This window comes from Sinocyclocheilus rhinocerous, unplaced genomic scaffold, assembly GCF_001515625.1.
Source record: "Sinocyclocheilus rhinocerous isolate Xijiao unplaced genomic scaffold, SAMN03320098_v1.1 scaffold1493, whole genome shotgun sequence".
Lineage (NCBI taxonomy): Eukaryota > Metazoa > Chordata > Actinopteri > Cypriniformes > Cyprinidae > Sinocyclocheilus > Sinocyclocheilus rhinocerous.
The window spans coordinates 1,105,447-1,123,166 of NW_015640467.1; the positions used below are offsets into that span (position 1 = coordinate 1,105,447).

Here is a 17,720-nt window from a genome sequence, read left to right on the forward strand (position 1 = left end):
TGTGTGTGTGTGTGTGTGTGTGTGTGAACATACTGACAAACATCATCTCAACATACCTATAAACACACACATGAACACGTGTGTGCCATAACTTTGCCGTAAGCGTTTATTTGTCCTGTTAGCGCTCGACTCTGCAGCCGTGTGCTATTAATAGAGCGTTTGTCTGTAGAGTTCTGCAGTTTCATGTGTTCGGTGTAGAGACGAGCAAAACCACGTGATTACAAAACCAACTAGTTGGTCTGAAGAATAACCGTATAATTAGCTTGTCACCAATAAGATATATATTTTAATGTATTTTTTAAATATTAAAATATTTTTTTTATATTTTTATTTAAAAAAAATGTTTTATATATATGCTTCAATAATGCTACAATAATGTTAATGTTATATACATAATGAAATATATGTAAATATATCATTATCTAATCATGCTTATATAATATGTAGAGGCTTATATAATGTTTATGTATACATTATATATGCTAATAAATTATAAATATTAATACAGAAACCATATGGTGTTTAGGGTGATTGCTAAGGGGTTGCAAAGATGTTCTGGGATTCTAGGATGTTGCTAGGGGGTTGCTAAGATGAGCTGGGTGGTTGCTAGGGGGTTGCTAAGATGAGCTGGGTGGTTGTTAGGGGGTTGCTAAGTTTTTTGGATGTTTTTTTCTTGTTTTAATCATCATTAATCAAAATATAATGAGGTTTCATACTTTTTGCAGATCGGGTAATAAAAGTAACTTCAAGGTATATTCTCAAAAAACACATTTTAGTGTGTTACGCAATTCTTCTTCTTAAGTTTTATCTTTTTTTAAGAACATTGAAAAGTAATTGTTCCTGTAAAACAAACCAAAAACACTGATTTGGCCAGTGATGTTTGCAGAGGGAGGAAGGAGAAATGCTCTTTGGTTGTTTCTTTGGTTGTCATCTCCTCGTTTCGCCCACCTTATCTCACATTAGTTTTTTGTGTTCTTCCCGTTGCTGAGCTTTGGTCTGCGCTCTTCTCTCATGCACATGCTCACTCCCTCCCTTCCTCTCCCGTTATCTTCAACAGAGCATGTCTGCTAGTGCGGGAATGAGCGTGTCTTCCTCTCTCTCTCTCTCTCTCTCTCTCTCTCTGACAGAAGTAGGATTCTAATAGAGCTTCTGCTCTCAGCATGCACTAATGCGAAGCGACTGCTGTGTGCATCTGCGTGCGTTTGTCTTCACGCTGCAGCTCAGCATCCCTGCGTTTGTGAAGAAACTCGACCAGGAACGCAGCAAAGCAAAACTCGGAGGAGCTTTCCCGGCTCACAGTGTTTGGAAAGAGCTGGTCGGGTTTTGGGTTGATGCCCACGAATGCTTCGTTTAGGCCCGTGGGTTTGGTGCGGCGCGGTTCCAGAGGTGCTCTCTCGGCCCGTAACGGCAGCGGCCCGATGCGGGGATCATGGTCGTAGTGCTGGCGCTCAAACTGTTGACCGAGCTGCTCCAGTGCTCTGCTCTCATGCCGCTCTGCGGCGCTGGCACTACCAGCTGCACCTGCTGGGACGACAACATGCCCCGCCTGACCGCTCAGGGGCCCGAGGTGAGGGGTCACACCTGTGTGTCCGTGTCTATGTGAACTGGTGCTAATGTGAGGAAAGAACTCAAGTTCGAGAAGAACGAGGAATGACTTTGACTACATTTTTGTGTGATATTTTAGTAAACGTCTCTGGTTTGTTGCAGTTTTTTGTTGTTTTTAGAGGATGAATGCCAAAATTAAATTATTGCCTCAATCTATTGAGTATTTCATGTTCTGTAGATGTTTCCAGAACCTCTAATTTTTATATATGCACATTCATGTTTAAATGTTTAACACACCAGGATGACTACGAATTTGACTAGGATTCACATGAGTATAAATATATAGCTATTAACATATATATGTGTGTGTGTGTGTGTGTGTGTGTGTGTGTGACCCTGGACAAAAGCAGTCTTAAGTCGCTGGGGTATATTTGTAGCAATAGCCAAAAAACATTGCATGGGTCAAAATTATACATTTTTCTTTTATGCCAAAAATCATTAGGATATTAAGTAAAGATCATGTTCCATGAAGATATTTTGTAAATTTCCTACCGTAAATATATCAAAACTTAATTTTTGATTAGCAATATGCATTGCTAAGAACTTCGTTTGAACAACTTTAAAGATGATTTTCTCAATATTTAGATTTTTTTTGCACCCTCAGATTCCAGATTTTCAAATAGTTGTATCTCAGCCAAATATTGTCCTATCCTTATTTATTCAGCTTTCAGATGATGTATACATCTCAATTTTAGAAAATGACCCTTATTACTGGTTTTGTGGTCCAGGGTCATATATATATATATATACATATGTGTGTGTAATAATCAATATAATATATATAATCATTAAAATATATATTATATCTCAGAAATGTCTCAAACTGTGGTCAGATTTGCCAAGACTGCAATTAAAAGGTCTCAATATGAATTCAAACATTTCTCATCAAATGATTTGAGCTGCAACTTTAAAAATTGCTGTACACTTTTTCCACAATTACAAAGATACGGCAAGTCTTATTTACAACTATAATGCTATACATATACGTACTGTTGTGTGTATTTTTATGGAGTTTTTTTAAGATTGTTAAATGAACACAACTGAGAACTGAACTGAATCTCCTGAAAGAGCTTCTGAGCAACAACATCAACCGACACAAGCTGAGCAAACCAGAGCAAGACAACATAAAAAAAACCTAACAGAAATTTTACTCTGTACTCTGTTCTTTATATTCAGGATAAAACACCATGGCTGTCATGGGCATTTTATTTATACCTTAATTTTTGCTTCTGATCTGGGTTCAGTTTGAATGTTGAGTGTTACAGTAGAGATGGAGGGTTAATGAGCACTCACTGATCTCAGGACAGCTGCTGAGACTTTAAATACCTGCGATTGAATCCTCTTAGTGAAATATGGAGATTGTAGGAGCTGAAAGAAAATCTCTGAACCGCCGGAGTACTGTCTTAATTCTTGATGGCACTTTGACTGAATCAGGGGAATATAGGCTTAGATCTCTGCCACAATTCTGTGAGTGAAAGATCATATTTTGAGCGCACAAAAGTGCATTTTGCACGTAGTGGTAGTTATTAATAGTAGTTATTAAGATTGATGTCGTTTGGAATTGGTAAAATGTGCTTGGAAAAAAATATGATCAGAATATCAACTTGCATAATAATTATGCATGCACTGTATTTTTGCTCTTCTGCTGTCGAGGTAATGCAAGGAATGTTGTGATTGGTTGTCAAGGCAGCCAATCAGAATTTAGCAGCCTAGTATCTGATTGGCTGGAATTATGGCACATTGTAAAGCTGGGTTGTGTTGAGCAAGCGAGCTGTTGGCATTTAGAGAGCACTGAGGGCGGGCATCAGGTGAGCAAGCTAGTGAAACGTTGCACTCCCAAAAGAGAAAGTCTGCACACATCCAAAAACTTCTTTTAAATGCAAAATTGATTTTCGTGCGCTCGAAATACTTTCTTCTTTGCGAGACAAACATTTTCTCCACAAAACTCAGTTTGCGCGCGTGCAAAACGCACTTTTGCTCACTCAAAATATGATCTTTCGCGTGCAGAATTGTGGTAGAGATGTAATCCCATAGGGGAAAGCCCTGGATGAGATGAGCTGAGGAAGAGAGGATTGTGGGATTGAACTGGACATGGTGCGTTTGTCCTCTCAGTTCAGTTTACAGCAGTGACTTCTCACTGTTTGTGCCACTCTTGTGTGTTAGTGGTGGGGATTTTTCATTGACTCTTTCTGCAGTCACATGGTTGCACCAGTAAATGGAGAAATGACCTTCTAATTAAGTGAGTCATTTGAATCATTCGTTGAACCGATTCATTTTACAACAATGCATTCAACGGCACAGCAAGTGGCTGTTTTTATGAGTGAGGCATTGAATTGATCACTCAACTGATTTGTTCAAAAACACTGATTCATTTAGGAACAAAACAAATGACTGTATTTATAAGTGAGTCACTGAATCATTAACAACTGATTTGTTCAAATATGCTTAATAATTTAGGAAATAAAACAAACAGACTGCATTTATGATTGTGTCATTAAATCATTCACAATTAATTCTGACTTTCACTCTGACTTTTTAGTTCATTTGACTGGTGTGCTGTATTTTAAGTCTTCTGAAGTCATGTGATGCTTTATGTGAGGAACTGACCCATATTTAAGTCATTATTAATGCTAATCCTTTGAGCTAAACCTTTGAAGGCTGTGGCTATCTTTATTCTGTTTTAAATCTGTTTTAATTTAATGCCATTCTTAAAATCAGATAAACTGGTTGGAGACGCTCCTATCATGAGTTCTTGGTGCTCGTCATTCAGATGTGTTTGACGATGGCAGCAGAACAGACTCTGTCTTTAACTATCTGTCATGATCTGTTGAAGAGGAATGAATGCAGAAGTCCATGCCAGATATTCCAGTCAGATCGATTTATAGTTACTAGAAAAAAAGAGATGCAGTCTGTAGCAGTGCGTTTTTTTAAAGTAAGCAAATGACATGTTTAGTGTCATTTTGAGTTATATATGTAGTGAAAATTTTTGAGCAGACAAAAGTTTCTGCATAATATTATGGGCCTGTCATTTGAGTGCATTAATAGAAAAATTACTGTTTTTATTTCAAAGTCACAGGTGGTTTGCTAGCCAAAATGATATTTTTTTCCGTCTCTTTCATGTCTTGATGTTTTTGATGGTCAGAATCCCACTGGAATGTCTTTGATATCTGCTATAGAGAATCACATATCAGGCTCAATAATTAATGCTGATGAGGGTCAGTTCTGATGCAGCACCAAAATGCTGTACAATGTTAAAAATAAAAGCACACAACAAAATGCATGCTTTATGGTGTGTGCACACCAAAAGTGAAGCGAATATTTGCATCGCGTTACTCGCGGGCAGTGTTGGGGAAAGTTACTTTTAAAAGTAATGCATTACAATATTGCGTTACTCCATAAAAAAGTAACTAATTACGTTACTTAGTTACTTTTTATGGAAAGTAATGCGTTACGTTACTTTTGCGTTACTTTTTAAATCTGGACAGGGCTTGCTTGTTTGTTTTTAAAATAAAAAAGTTATATTTTTGGCAAATATAAAACCCTTTTCACACCAAAAGTGAAATGAATAAGCATCAGGTTGAAGGGAAAGTAAATTTACATCCAAATTTCAAAACACTTCAGCAATAAAAAAAGACACAAATGTTTGTCTAGAGTAATTTGTGATTATTAGTACGGTTGAACTGGATCATCGAAGGTCAGAAGCAAAGACATTGGTTAATAGAATGGGATTAAATAAGCATAAAAACAATACAAACCATTTTTGATACAGCCAGATGTGTCAATAAGCTCTTCGCTGATTGGCTTGAGCAGCAACGCATCATGTGAATTTTCCGCTCGAGTTGAAATTTTTCAACTTGCGTGGTAGACGTGATTGAGGCAAACACGTCACCCAATTCACGTTTATTCACATCGATTCGCGTCTTTGCATTGACTTTGAATGTAATTGTTACGGGGCTGACGAGACGTGAGACGTGTGGATCCATATGCAAAGCTTTATTTAGCAGAAGCTTAATTATTTATCAGATGAAAAGTGAGTTGTGAGTTGATGAAAAGCTTATAATTAAATCATAAAAAATGTAAACTTAATATGGAATATAATTTTAAAATAAATATGTGTAAATATAAATAAATATAAAATAGAAATGTATTTTAAAAAAATAATCTGGGGGGGGGGTTTGAAAAACTTATTAAAAATTATTTAATATGAAAAGCTTATTAAAAGCTTATTTAAAGTTATTTAAAGCTTAATTAAATCATTGAAATGTAAAATTAATATGAATGTGAAGTAAATGTAAAATAAATATTTTTAAAATAAAAATAAGTAAATTAGATAGATAGAATAGTTTTTTAAAAATATGAATCCCTATGTGACTTTATGTATGTAAATATTTTAGGGCAAATGAGCTGAGCTCATTGATGTAGTTTACTGTTGTCTGTCTCTTCATTACTATATCAGCTTAGACTGATTGATGCATTTATTTTAAGGGAATGTTTATCTAACTGTGTACATTTTCCTGAGTATTGCCATCTTCATGTGACGTCATACACCAACGTCTCAATGCAATGCAAGCCGGAGTATTTTCGACAGCTGTGAAATGTGGCTTTTTTTTAAAAAGCGTCTCATGGATTCTTTGCAACTTTGTGCGTTATTAAAGTTCCTCATCAGCAGATGGAAAAGCGGCTCCCAAAGCAGATTACAGAAGCCCCTAAAACGCTCAACTCTCACTGTCCCAAATTAAAGCTCTCAAATCCTCATCAGACCTGAGAACGAGACTTCATTCAGACTCTGACATTTACATGAACAACAGAAAATTTAGGAGCTTCAGCAGCGGACGCAGACGTCCTGAATCCTGAAGTCCTGAAGCAACAGCAATGATGAAGATTTCAGAAGAAAGCTGCAGCCGAGAGAGAGAATTAGAGACGGAACAGATGAACTTAAAAATTTATTTTAAAATGAAACTCATCAGTGATACAAAAGAAAAGGACGAGCGGCGGAGCTTTTCTGATGCAGATAGATGATTCAGCTTCTGTGGTTTGAGTTTCACTCTTGACTCTTTTTCAAATTAAAGCTCTCAAATCCTCATCAGACCTGAGAACGAAACTTCATTCAGACTCTGACATTTACATGAACAACAGAGAATCAAAACATTAGGAGCTTCAGCAGCGGACGCAGACATCCTGAAGTCCTGAAGCAACAGCAATGATGAAGATTTCAGAAGAAAGCTGCAGCCGAGAGAGAGAATTAGAGACGGAACAGATGAACTTAAAAATTTATTTTAAAATGAAACTCATCAGTGATACAAAAGAAAAGGACGAGCGGCGGAGCGTTTCAGATGCAGATAGATGATTCAGCTTCTGTGGTTTGAGTTTCACTCTTGACTCTTTTTGCTTTGAATCTGCTGGATTTTATCCGCAGTGCTCTAGGATTGAATTATTTATCTTGCTATAAACCCAGAGGTCCTGAGATAGTGAGAAGCTGCGAGCTTGTTAGGCAGACCGATCCAAAGCTTCTGTCATTGTTTATAATAGAAATTGAGGCTCTTCAATAATTGATCTGCTGTATTACCGCAGGGCTTCCTTCCAGCCCGTGAAATATCTGTTGACTCAAGGTTTCTGCGGGATTTCTTTTAGGTTTGAATTTTATTTATGTCTCTAATATTGTGTAAATAGTCATTTTCAGTTCAGTTTAACAATTTAGATAATATTCTATTTTAAAAATTTATCAAATCTTGTTTTTTGTTGACAAATTCATTCTGCTCATGTTTTTTCTCACTGAGAAAAGAAAGATTGATCTACCGTCCTCTTTCAAATCATTCAAATGATTCGTCTCCTGAAGAATCATTCAAATGATTCATTCAGATGATTTGTTCATGATCAAATAGCGTGTTCTGACTCCTTCGGTCCAGTTTTGAACATCTTCATGGGTCTTTGCCAAATCAATCAGAACATGTGAAATGAAAGTGGCTCAAAAAGCTGATGGACAGAATAGACCTTCAGTAGATATAATTAACACACGACACATCCAGAGGGAAATCTCACTCTCATAAACCTTCGTTAAATGCTGTCAGCGCCTCGTTTAGTTAGAAATTAAAATGCAGTGGACGTTTATGAACAGCTTTGATATATGTTTGGGTGTCAGCATTAAAAGTTTAGTCTTTTTAATAGATTGAAATGACACTTAAAGGAGCAATACACTCAAAAATAAGAGTTCATGTCAATATTTACTCACCAAACTCAAATCCTGCTGTTGTTTTCCATTGAAAAAGGTTTCTGTAATGCTGTAAATCTCCTTTTTGTAGCTTGACACTTTGAAAAAAAGACCACAAACAGTTTGAGAAAGTTTATTCTCACAGGTGTGTGATGTATGATGAGTCGGTGGAGAGATATCAGATGAAATGACTAATGGAGATGTGAATGAGTTTAGATGAAGATGAAGGAAACTCTTGCTGACATGTTGTTGAACTCTTCACCGAGCGACGGAGACACGGCTCTTTTGTTCGTACTTTGTTCTCATTGGCCTGTGACTCATTTTAGAGCCTCGGATGGAGAACGCAATGAGATTTCATTCCATATTTCATGTGAATTTGGCAGTGCAATTTAAAGCCAGGAATCTCTCAGTGAAACAGTTTTCATTTGTTTTACATCTGAACCAGAGCTTCATATTGTTTATTTAAAGCAAAAAATACATTGAGAGTCATTTTCTACTCGGAGCTGTTTTTCATAGATGAAGAGAAATGGACATTTCTAGTCCTCATATTCATCAGTGATGCCGATGGACGGCTGAATTTATCTCTCTATTAGACATCACAGATGACTCTTCATCTGAGATCTGGGTTAACGTACGATCGATCGCCCTATTTCTCAGCATCACATCCATCATGATTTTGTCCCTCAAGAGCATTTATGTTAAAATGAGCCTAGAATCATGAAAAAACCTCCACTGTTCGTCTCCAGTGAATGTGGGAATAAACAGGTCTTTGGGCTTTGGACATGGTTTTGAGCCCGTGAAATATCTGTTGACTCAAGGTTTCTGCGGGATTTCTTTTAGGTTTGAATTGTGAAATTAAATGCATGAAAGCTGCATTCGATTGGAACTTCAAGTATGAATTATATTTTACTATAGTACTTTCACACACATCTGGGAAATTAAAATAGAGGATGTCAAATGGACAGAACCATATTTTAATGGATATTTAATGTTGAAGTTGATGTATTTTAAAGGTTTTTTTTTTCTTTTTTAATATTCAGAAAACAGGGTCGTGTTATATTGCGAGTAGTTAAATGTATGAATCAGGGTTATAATAGTTAACTAAATCTATAGATATATTTTGAAAAGAAAAGAAAAAATAAATATGACAGAAAACCCAAAAAATTACTAAAACTTCAACTAAAATTAAAAAAGAAAACAGAAATTATAAAAATAAAAACGAATTTAAAAACTCAAGAGCATTTATGTTAAAATGAGCCTAGAATCATGAAAAAACCTCCACTGTTCGTCTCCAGTGAATGTGGGAATAAACAGGTCTTTGGGCTTTGGACATGGTTTTCCTTCACGCTTCACCGGGGAGATTTGAACACTTTTTTTAGTGGCAGAGGTTTCTAAAAAATAAGGCGCGATGTCCCCGAGGAGGGTCTTGACGCGGGACGTGTCCGGCTGCCTGCGCTGCTGGGCTTCACGCTTCACCGGGGAGATTTGAAAACTTTTTTTAGTGGCAGAGGTTTCTAAAAATAAGGCGCGATGTCCCCGAGGAGGGTCTTGACGCGGGACGTGTCCGGCTGCCTGCGCTGCTGGGGACGAGCTCTAATAGGTGCTGAATGACGGCTGCACTGAGATCAGGCCGTTCGAGGTCAAGAGAGCTGATGATTTCTGCAGAAGAGCTCAGGCGTGATGCCAGCTGATGTCTGCACACACACTTTAAATACAGCTTTACTTAAAACATCAATAAAATGACAGCAACAACATGATCAACCTTGTTTTGAAGCAGTTTTCATTGCAGTAGAAAATACATATGTGACCCTGGGCCACAAAACCAGTCATAAGGGTCAATTTTGTGAAATTGAGAATCTAAAAGCTGCATAAATAAGCTTTCCATTGATGATGTATGGTTTGTTAGGATAGGACAATATTTGGCTGAGATACAACTATTTGGGCAACGTGAGGGTGCAAAAAAATCTAAATATTGAGAAAATCATCTTTAAAGTTGTCCAAATGAAGTTCTTAGCAATGCATATTACTAATCAAAATTGAAGTTTTTATATATTTATGGTAGGAAATTAACAAAATATCTTCATGGAACATGATCTTTACTTAATATCCTAATGATTTTTGGCATCAAAGAAAAATTGATAATTTTGACCCATACAATGTATTGTTGGCTATTGCTACAAATATACCCCAGCGACTTAACACTGCTTTTGTGCTGCAGGGATTATTTATTATTAGTAGTAGTACAAAAATTTTTATTCAAAATTTCTAAATTCATTTTGATTAAAAAAATAAAGATACAAACAATAATACTAAATTTGAAAACATATAAATGGAATAAATTGAAAATGAAATGAAGGGATAAATTAAAAGGATGATTATATAATGTTTCTGATATGTAATATTGTTTCTAAAATGTCAGTTAATATTAGTAAAATTACTATGTTTTATTTTATTTATATAGCATCTTTTATACACAATGATTACTTAAAATGTTTACATTTATTTACAAAAAAAGATTAAAACATCTCTATATGTAATAAAACATACACATGGCTCACAAATAAAGAATTAATTTAAGTAAAATTTTAATTTTATTCAGTTTGATAAAAAAATAGGATACACACAATAAAACATAAAAATAATTAAAATGAAATAAAGGGATATATTAAAAGGATGATATAATATGTTTCTGATATGCAATATTGTTTTCTGAAATGTCAATTAATTTTAGTAAAATTACTATATTTTGGCAAGGTTGTTTATATAGCTTGTTTCATACACAATGGTACAATTTACATAAAAATAAATATGGAATAAATAAATAAATAAAGAATTAATTAATTAAAATGTAAATTAGATTTAATTCAACTAAAAAAATAAAGATACAAACAATACAATTAAAAAAAAAGAAATGAAAATTTAGGAAATTAAATAAAATGAAATAAACATGCATTAAAATGAAGGTAAAAGGCAAAAAAAGAATAAAATTATTTAAAAATGCTAAATGGGGATGTATAAATAGTTATTTGTGCCTTGATTTATGACGGTCTGCCTGGGTTTCTTTACACACAAATGTAATGATCTAATGTGATGATCAGTTGTGCGAAACTGAGAAATTAGATGAATAGTTTCTTTTTTTCCCCTTTTAAATAATTTGTCATAGTTTCTCATAAAAATATTTTATCCCAGTTTAATGTGCAGGACGTTAGTCACAGAGAATAGGTAGAAGACAGCCATGACACTGGGCTACTATAAAACATGCTGATGGACTGTACTGAAGGAGTCGGCGTCAGGAAGATTTGAGTCCTGAGGTCAAACAGCCTCCAGCAGATAAATATGTCAAAGAGCAAATAAAACACACATTACATCATCAGCTGCTGTCCTGATGAGAATGAGAAAAATCTGTTGGCTGAAACAAGTGTCAATCAGACTAACAAGTGCCACACAACACAAACCAGTGTGTGAGTGTTGATGAACGATTCATTAAAAGAATCAGTTCAAACGAGTCATTTGTTTTGTGAATCGGACCACACTGGTCAGTCTGTTTGTTTTTACGTGCTGCTCACAAGGATGGAACAACTTTGGTGATCTTTTATCACATCAAATTCACACCTTTGGTTAAACATGATTTATTTTGCCGTGTCGGAGTAGATTTAATGCGGCATAAACACTGGCATAACCGAACGGCAGCCTATTTTCACCACAGAAGAAAAACATTATGCTTTGGTAAATCTTAATAAAAAGTGAAAAATACAACATACTAAGTCATATTTATGAGATAAATAGTTAAACTTTTTTTTGTTTTTCGACTTAGTATGCCATAATTATGACTATGAGATAAAAAGTGGGAATTGAAATAATAAGCTGAATTGTTATATGAAAAAGTCATTATGATATAAAAAGTCGTAATTATGACATACTAAATCAGAATTATGAGATAAAAAGTCACAATTATACTAAGTCATAATTATGAGAAGTCAATTATGAGAAAGTCAAATTTATGATAGAAAGTCAATTATGAGATAAGTCAAAATTATAACAAATAGTCATAATTATGTGAGGAAAATACAGTTATGAGATAAAGTCATAATTATGACAAAATGTTAAAATTGTGACAAACTAAGTCATTACGAGATAACAGTCGAAATTATGACAAAAAAATCGAATTGTCATAATTATGAGTTTTTATCTCATAATTTCTTTTTATGTCTTAATTTTGGCTTTTTAAATCGTTTTTATTTATCAAAGCATGATTTAGCATGATTGTTTTGTGGTGGAAATGGGGTTCCATGTGAAAGTGACTTTGAAATTTTAGCGATCTGTTGTGTTAGTGTTAGCAACCCTTAGCAACCACCCACAACACCAGAGCAACTGCATAGCAACCCCCTAGCAACCACCCACAACACCTGAGCAACTGCATAGCAATCCCCTAGCAGCCACCCACAACACCTGAGCAACTGCTTAGCAACATATTAAAACCTCTGACAACACCTGAGCAACTGCATAGCAATCCCCTAGCAACCACCCACAACACCTGAGCAACTGCATAGCAACCACCCACAACACCTGAGCAACTGCATTGCAATCCCCTAGCAACCACCCACAACACACGAGCAACTGCATAGCAACATACTAAAACCTCCCACAACACCTGAGTATCACGGCGACTCCAGAAATAATCCAGATCGAGTTGTAATTCGCCCACAGACGGTCTGTTAGTGCTGGTGGAAGCACTAGCGTTAGTCATGCGTTCCGAGCGTTTCTGCTCTTTTCAGCCGTCACCGCAGCTGACGTGTACTAGTAAAGACAGACAGCTGGAGGACATTTCCCATGATGACTCCCGCAGCAGTGTGCTGCTGTAAATATGCTGTGTGATCGTGGTGTGTCAGAGCGCCACCTGCTCTCGCCCGCGGTCTGTGTGCGCAGAACACCTGCTGACCCCCACAATGCCCTGCGTTTGTGAGAGAACCATCTGAGACGAGGGTGACATGGAGCTCCGCTGCTCAAACCATCAGCAGACATGAAGCGTATTCTGAGACGACACATGAACCTCAGCTGGAGAGTAATGAGGAGATCTGAGGGAAGCTGGGACGCACGGACAGGCCACACGCAGATGAACGGATATGATTGGACCAGCGCGTAACCTACTCATGTGCATACTATTACTATGTATGCTGTGCATTGCTGTATGCATACATTTTTCAAAATTAAAAAAAATAAATTTCAAAATGACTGAGAATATCATCTGCATGTAGAATTTTTTTTTTACTTTTAAAAAGATTTTTAATAGTTTATTATAGTTAACTAAAACCAAAACTATATAAAAAGAAAAAAAAAGAAAAAATGACAAAAAAAAATTACTAATCTAAAATTAAAATGAAACAGAAAATATTAAAAACAAACTAATAAAAAAAAAACTATATAAATAGTACATATAGTAATATAATATAATATAATATACAATGTATTGGTGATTAGAATGGCAAAAACATTGGCCATTTAGCAGAAGTTGTAGTTCATTTTTGTGTTTTTATTTTAAGTAAAGAAAATTGTGGAGGGAAAACTTCTTACTGAAAAAACACTGGGCTCAGCAGATGAGATATGGCATGAACATGTCAGAAATTACTGTACGCTCATAAATCTGACACTGACTGATGAGATATTGTGCTACTTTCTGATTATTTGTTTAAATCAGTCTCTTTCTTGTTAGTGTGAATTATTAAGAAACATTCTTGTATATATCATGTCATTTTGCATAACAAGCATATGAATGGTCTGGTTGTCTGTGTGTGCAATAATTCATATAGCAGTAAAACAGCTGAGCGTCTTTGACAGAGAGAATACTTTCAGAACATGAGCTTCCGTCTCAAATTACGTTTACTCAAATTAAGCTTTACTTAAACGTAAACACACAGCAGTGTTCATTTGTGCATCGAAACATAAAGTGTTGGACTCACGCAGACGGCAGAGAAACATCCGTCGGTGAGTTTCACCGACAGCAGCACAAGCGCTTTATATAAACCCATCAGCAGAGGTCAGGAGAGGTCAACTCCTCTCGCACACCAACACAGTGCACTTGTGTCAATTCACCCTCCCTCACTAGTGTGCTACTGCTCAATTTCCTAATAATATTTCACAATATTACTACAATATTACATCCACTGTGTGCATTAAAATCTTATAATCCTTGTAATACATGTTGTGTGTGTTTTATTATTTGTTGTGTTATTATATTAGTATCATTGAGATGCTATTATAGTTTTTATTAACATTTTGAGTTAGTTTTTACATTTTCTGTTTTTATTTGAATGTTAAAGTTTTAGTAAATGTATTGTGTTGTTGTCATTTTTAATATTATTATTTTTAAGTGTGTGTGAGTGAGTGAGTGAGTGAGTGAGTGAGTGTGTGTGTGTGTGTGTGTGCGTGTGTGTGTGTGTGTGCATGAGTGAGTGAGTGAGTGCGTGTGTGCGTGCGTGCGAGTGTGTGTGTGTGTGTGTTTATACTATTATTGTTTTAGTATCACTAATATAGTACTATAGTTTTTATTAATATTTTGAGTTAGTTTTTATTTTTATATTTTCTTTTTTAATTTTAATTGTAAAGTTTTAAAGTTCAGTATTTCTTTCCAGTATTCTTGAATATGTGGGACCTCTTACGTTAATTTCTTATTTTTTTCCATTTTATGTTTATTCTGAACATTCATTTGAGTACAATCATATAGCATATTTCAAGTTACAAACAATGCTCAATGCATCCATGCATCCAACTGTCTTTAGAATATAGACATGTATAATTACCTAATGTGTTTTAAATATAAATTATACTCAAACTTTGTTAAATTGTATCAAAGTACAACAATTCAAATAAAATTAAAAAACACAAAAAGGGTAACTATATCCATCCAGGGTTATAACATGTGTCCTAATTCAGTTCCATCCAGAATGACCTCAAATGACTTTCATTATATATGTAGACATTAAACAGAGGATGTATATGTACACACACACATAAGCATAAATTATATACATATATCCATCTATACATTAATCATCTTCTACTTATTTATAGCAGCAAAACCAGACCTTCTTTCTGATACATATTCAACCCATTTCCTCCATTTTCCCAGAAACACATCCTTCTTTAAATTAACAAAAAAAAAGTGATTTTTTCCATCATATAAATCTCTATGGTCACATCTATCCAGTTATCTAAAGTAGGTCTCTCTTGTTTTAACCATTTACGTGTGATTGCTTTCTTACTGGCTGCCAAAAGCACAGCCATCAGGTATTTATTATCTACTGTTACTATATCTGGACATATGCAGCCAAAATACAGCAATTTGATTTCTAGAGGTATGTATCTTCTAAAAAAAAATATTCAAGAGCTTCCTGTATTTCTTTCCAGTATTCTTGAATATGTGGGCATTCCCAAAATTTATGGTTTGCTTCATTACCTCCACAGTTTCGCCAACATTTTGGAGAGTTATTACTATTGTATTTTTATTGTATTTGGCCATTTGTACTGGTGTTTTCAAATATCTAATAATATTTTTCCAACAATATTCCTTCCAATTTAATGAGCTAGCTCATTTCCATATAGTTGACCACTCTTCATCAGTAAAGATCGTTTCACTCTCTGTCATCCATTTCTCTTTGATAAAAGTTGTGGAGCGTGTTTTCATATTTTTCAAACACTTGTAGATCTGAGACTTAACTATCTTATATCTAATACCTGATGCGTGTGCCTTCTCAAGTAAGTCTATCAATGGGTTCAGATAATCTTCTAGTTTTCCTTTTGATTTTTGATCATAATAATGTCGAACCTGAAGGTATCTGTAAAAATCTTGATTTTCTAGAAAAAAACTTTTTCTTTAATAACTGAAAGCTTAAAATGTCACCTTTCTCAATGATGGTGCAAAAAGAAGTCATTCCCTTATTTGACCACAATTTAAATCTGTTATCAAACTTGTTTGGGGTGAAATCTGAATCATAAGCAAACCATTTCAAGACTGTACTGTATTCCAACAATTTATTACATTAATTTCTATATGAAAATAAGAAATGTTTCCTTGGCAGCTAGCTGAAATAATATGATGCAATTTTTTTGTCATTTTTAATGATTATATGTATATTTATTTGTATAATATGTAAATTTTTTGTAATATGTTGAATATATTATTGCACATTTATTTATGTGGCCAGAATCAGCCAAGAACCTTTTAGTTCCTCGTTGTGTTTTGATGATTTTTTTTCCCCCCACAATAATTTGTTGTGTTTTCATTCATTTTTAGATCATGAGAAAATGCTGACTATGGCAAAGCAATATCAAATGCTAGTGGCTTGTGGGGAAAAAAAAAAAAAAAATTATTTCCATTATTTTTAAGCAGCCGCTCTGGTCTCTGTCTTCCCTGCAGGTGCTGTCGCTGGGCGCTGACGTTCTGCCGGAGTACAAGCTCCAGACGCCGCGCATCCACAAGTGGACAGTGCTGCACTACAGCCCGTTCAAGGCGGTGTGGGACTGGCTGATCCTGCTGCTGGTGATCTACACGGCCATCCTCACGCCGTACTCCGCCGCCTTCCTGCTCGACGGAGACGAGGACAGCTCGGGGCAGAACTGCAGCTACTCCTGCAGCCCGCTCAACGTGGTGGACCTCATCGTGGACATCATGTTCATCATCGACATCATCATCAACTTCCGCACCACCTACGTCAACACCAACGACGAGGTGGTCAGCCACCCGCTGCGTATCGCTGTGCATTACTTCAAAGGCTGGTTCCTTATCGACATGGTGGCCGCCATTCCCTTCGACCTGCTCATAGACCGCACCGGGGAGGAGATGAGTGCAGAGGTGAATCTGTGCTCCAGCTCTTGTGTACTCATTTATCTTTTACACTTCAAACTTGCCATTTTCTACTGCATGTGCTGTCAGGTCTTATGATAAATTGCTTGCCTCGCACCTCTTTTATATCCTCATTTCACACTTAGAATAAAAGTGTCTGCTAAACGAATAAATGTAATATACAGTATGTTTTCTGCAGGTCTTAAAAAGTTTTAATTCATGTTTCCACAAATTAAGGTCTTAAATCAGAGCAGAAAGTTTTAAATTCATGAAGTCATGACATTAAATTTTGCACGCACTGCAAAATGAATACTTTGATTTTTGTTGTTTTCCAATGCTAATATCTAAACTTCCTTAAATCAAGATACATTTACTTGAGATTCATCAGTTATTTATAAAACAAGAGTTATCTTATGTCCTTTTTATTCTCAAGTAAGTGCATCTTGTTTTAAACATCTTTAGACATTTTCACTGGAGAACAAGACAAAAATACAAAAGATCATCACTTGTTTGCAGAGGGATCAGAAGCTACAGTAGAAGTTATTTAAGTCTTTTAAGTTATTTATTTATTTAGTCAAATGAATTCAAAAGTAATGAAGATCTGTTGGAAGTTGTATTGTCAAACACTGAAGAGATTCAGAGAACGTTCAGAGGCCATATTGACATGAAGTCATGGCATTAAATGTTGCATACATTGCTAAAAATGAATATTTTGCATTTTTTCTTGATTTAACATCCTTAAATGCATTTACTTGAGATGCACAATGAACATATGAAGTCTTGTTTTCTGAGAAACAGAACAGAATTAAATAAGTGTATGCTTAAAACAAGAACAAACATCTGTCAGTGGAGAATAAAAACTTATTTCCCTTTGAATTAAATTACCTCATTGGCAGATATTTGTTCTTTTTTATTCATAACTCACTTCATTTTGATCAATTTCACATAAAACAAGACTTATATAATTTTGCTTCTTAAGTTAAATGTATCTTGATTTAAGAATCTTTAGACATTTGCACCGGAAAACAAGACAAAAATACTGAAGAACTTTTTTTTTTTTTTTTTTTT

The 17,720-nt window shown here is 35.2% G+C and overlaps 1 protein-coding gene across 1 annotated transcript in view; it reads left to right on the forward strand.

Annotated features, from left to right (window-relative positions):
• The window catches only part of LOC107753076 (potassium voltage-gated channel subfamily H member 2-like), an 80,320-nt gene that overhangs the window by 51,173 nt on the left and 11,427 nt on the right, over positions 1–17,720 (forward strand). The window contains exon 2 of the mRNA XM_016569178.1: positions 16,227–16,661. Coding sequence (XP_016424664.1) covers positions 16,227–16,661 — 435 coding nt within the window. The remainder of the gene's footprint in view (positions 1–16,226; positions 16,662–17,720) is intronic.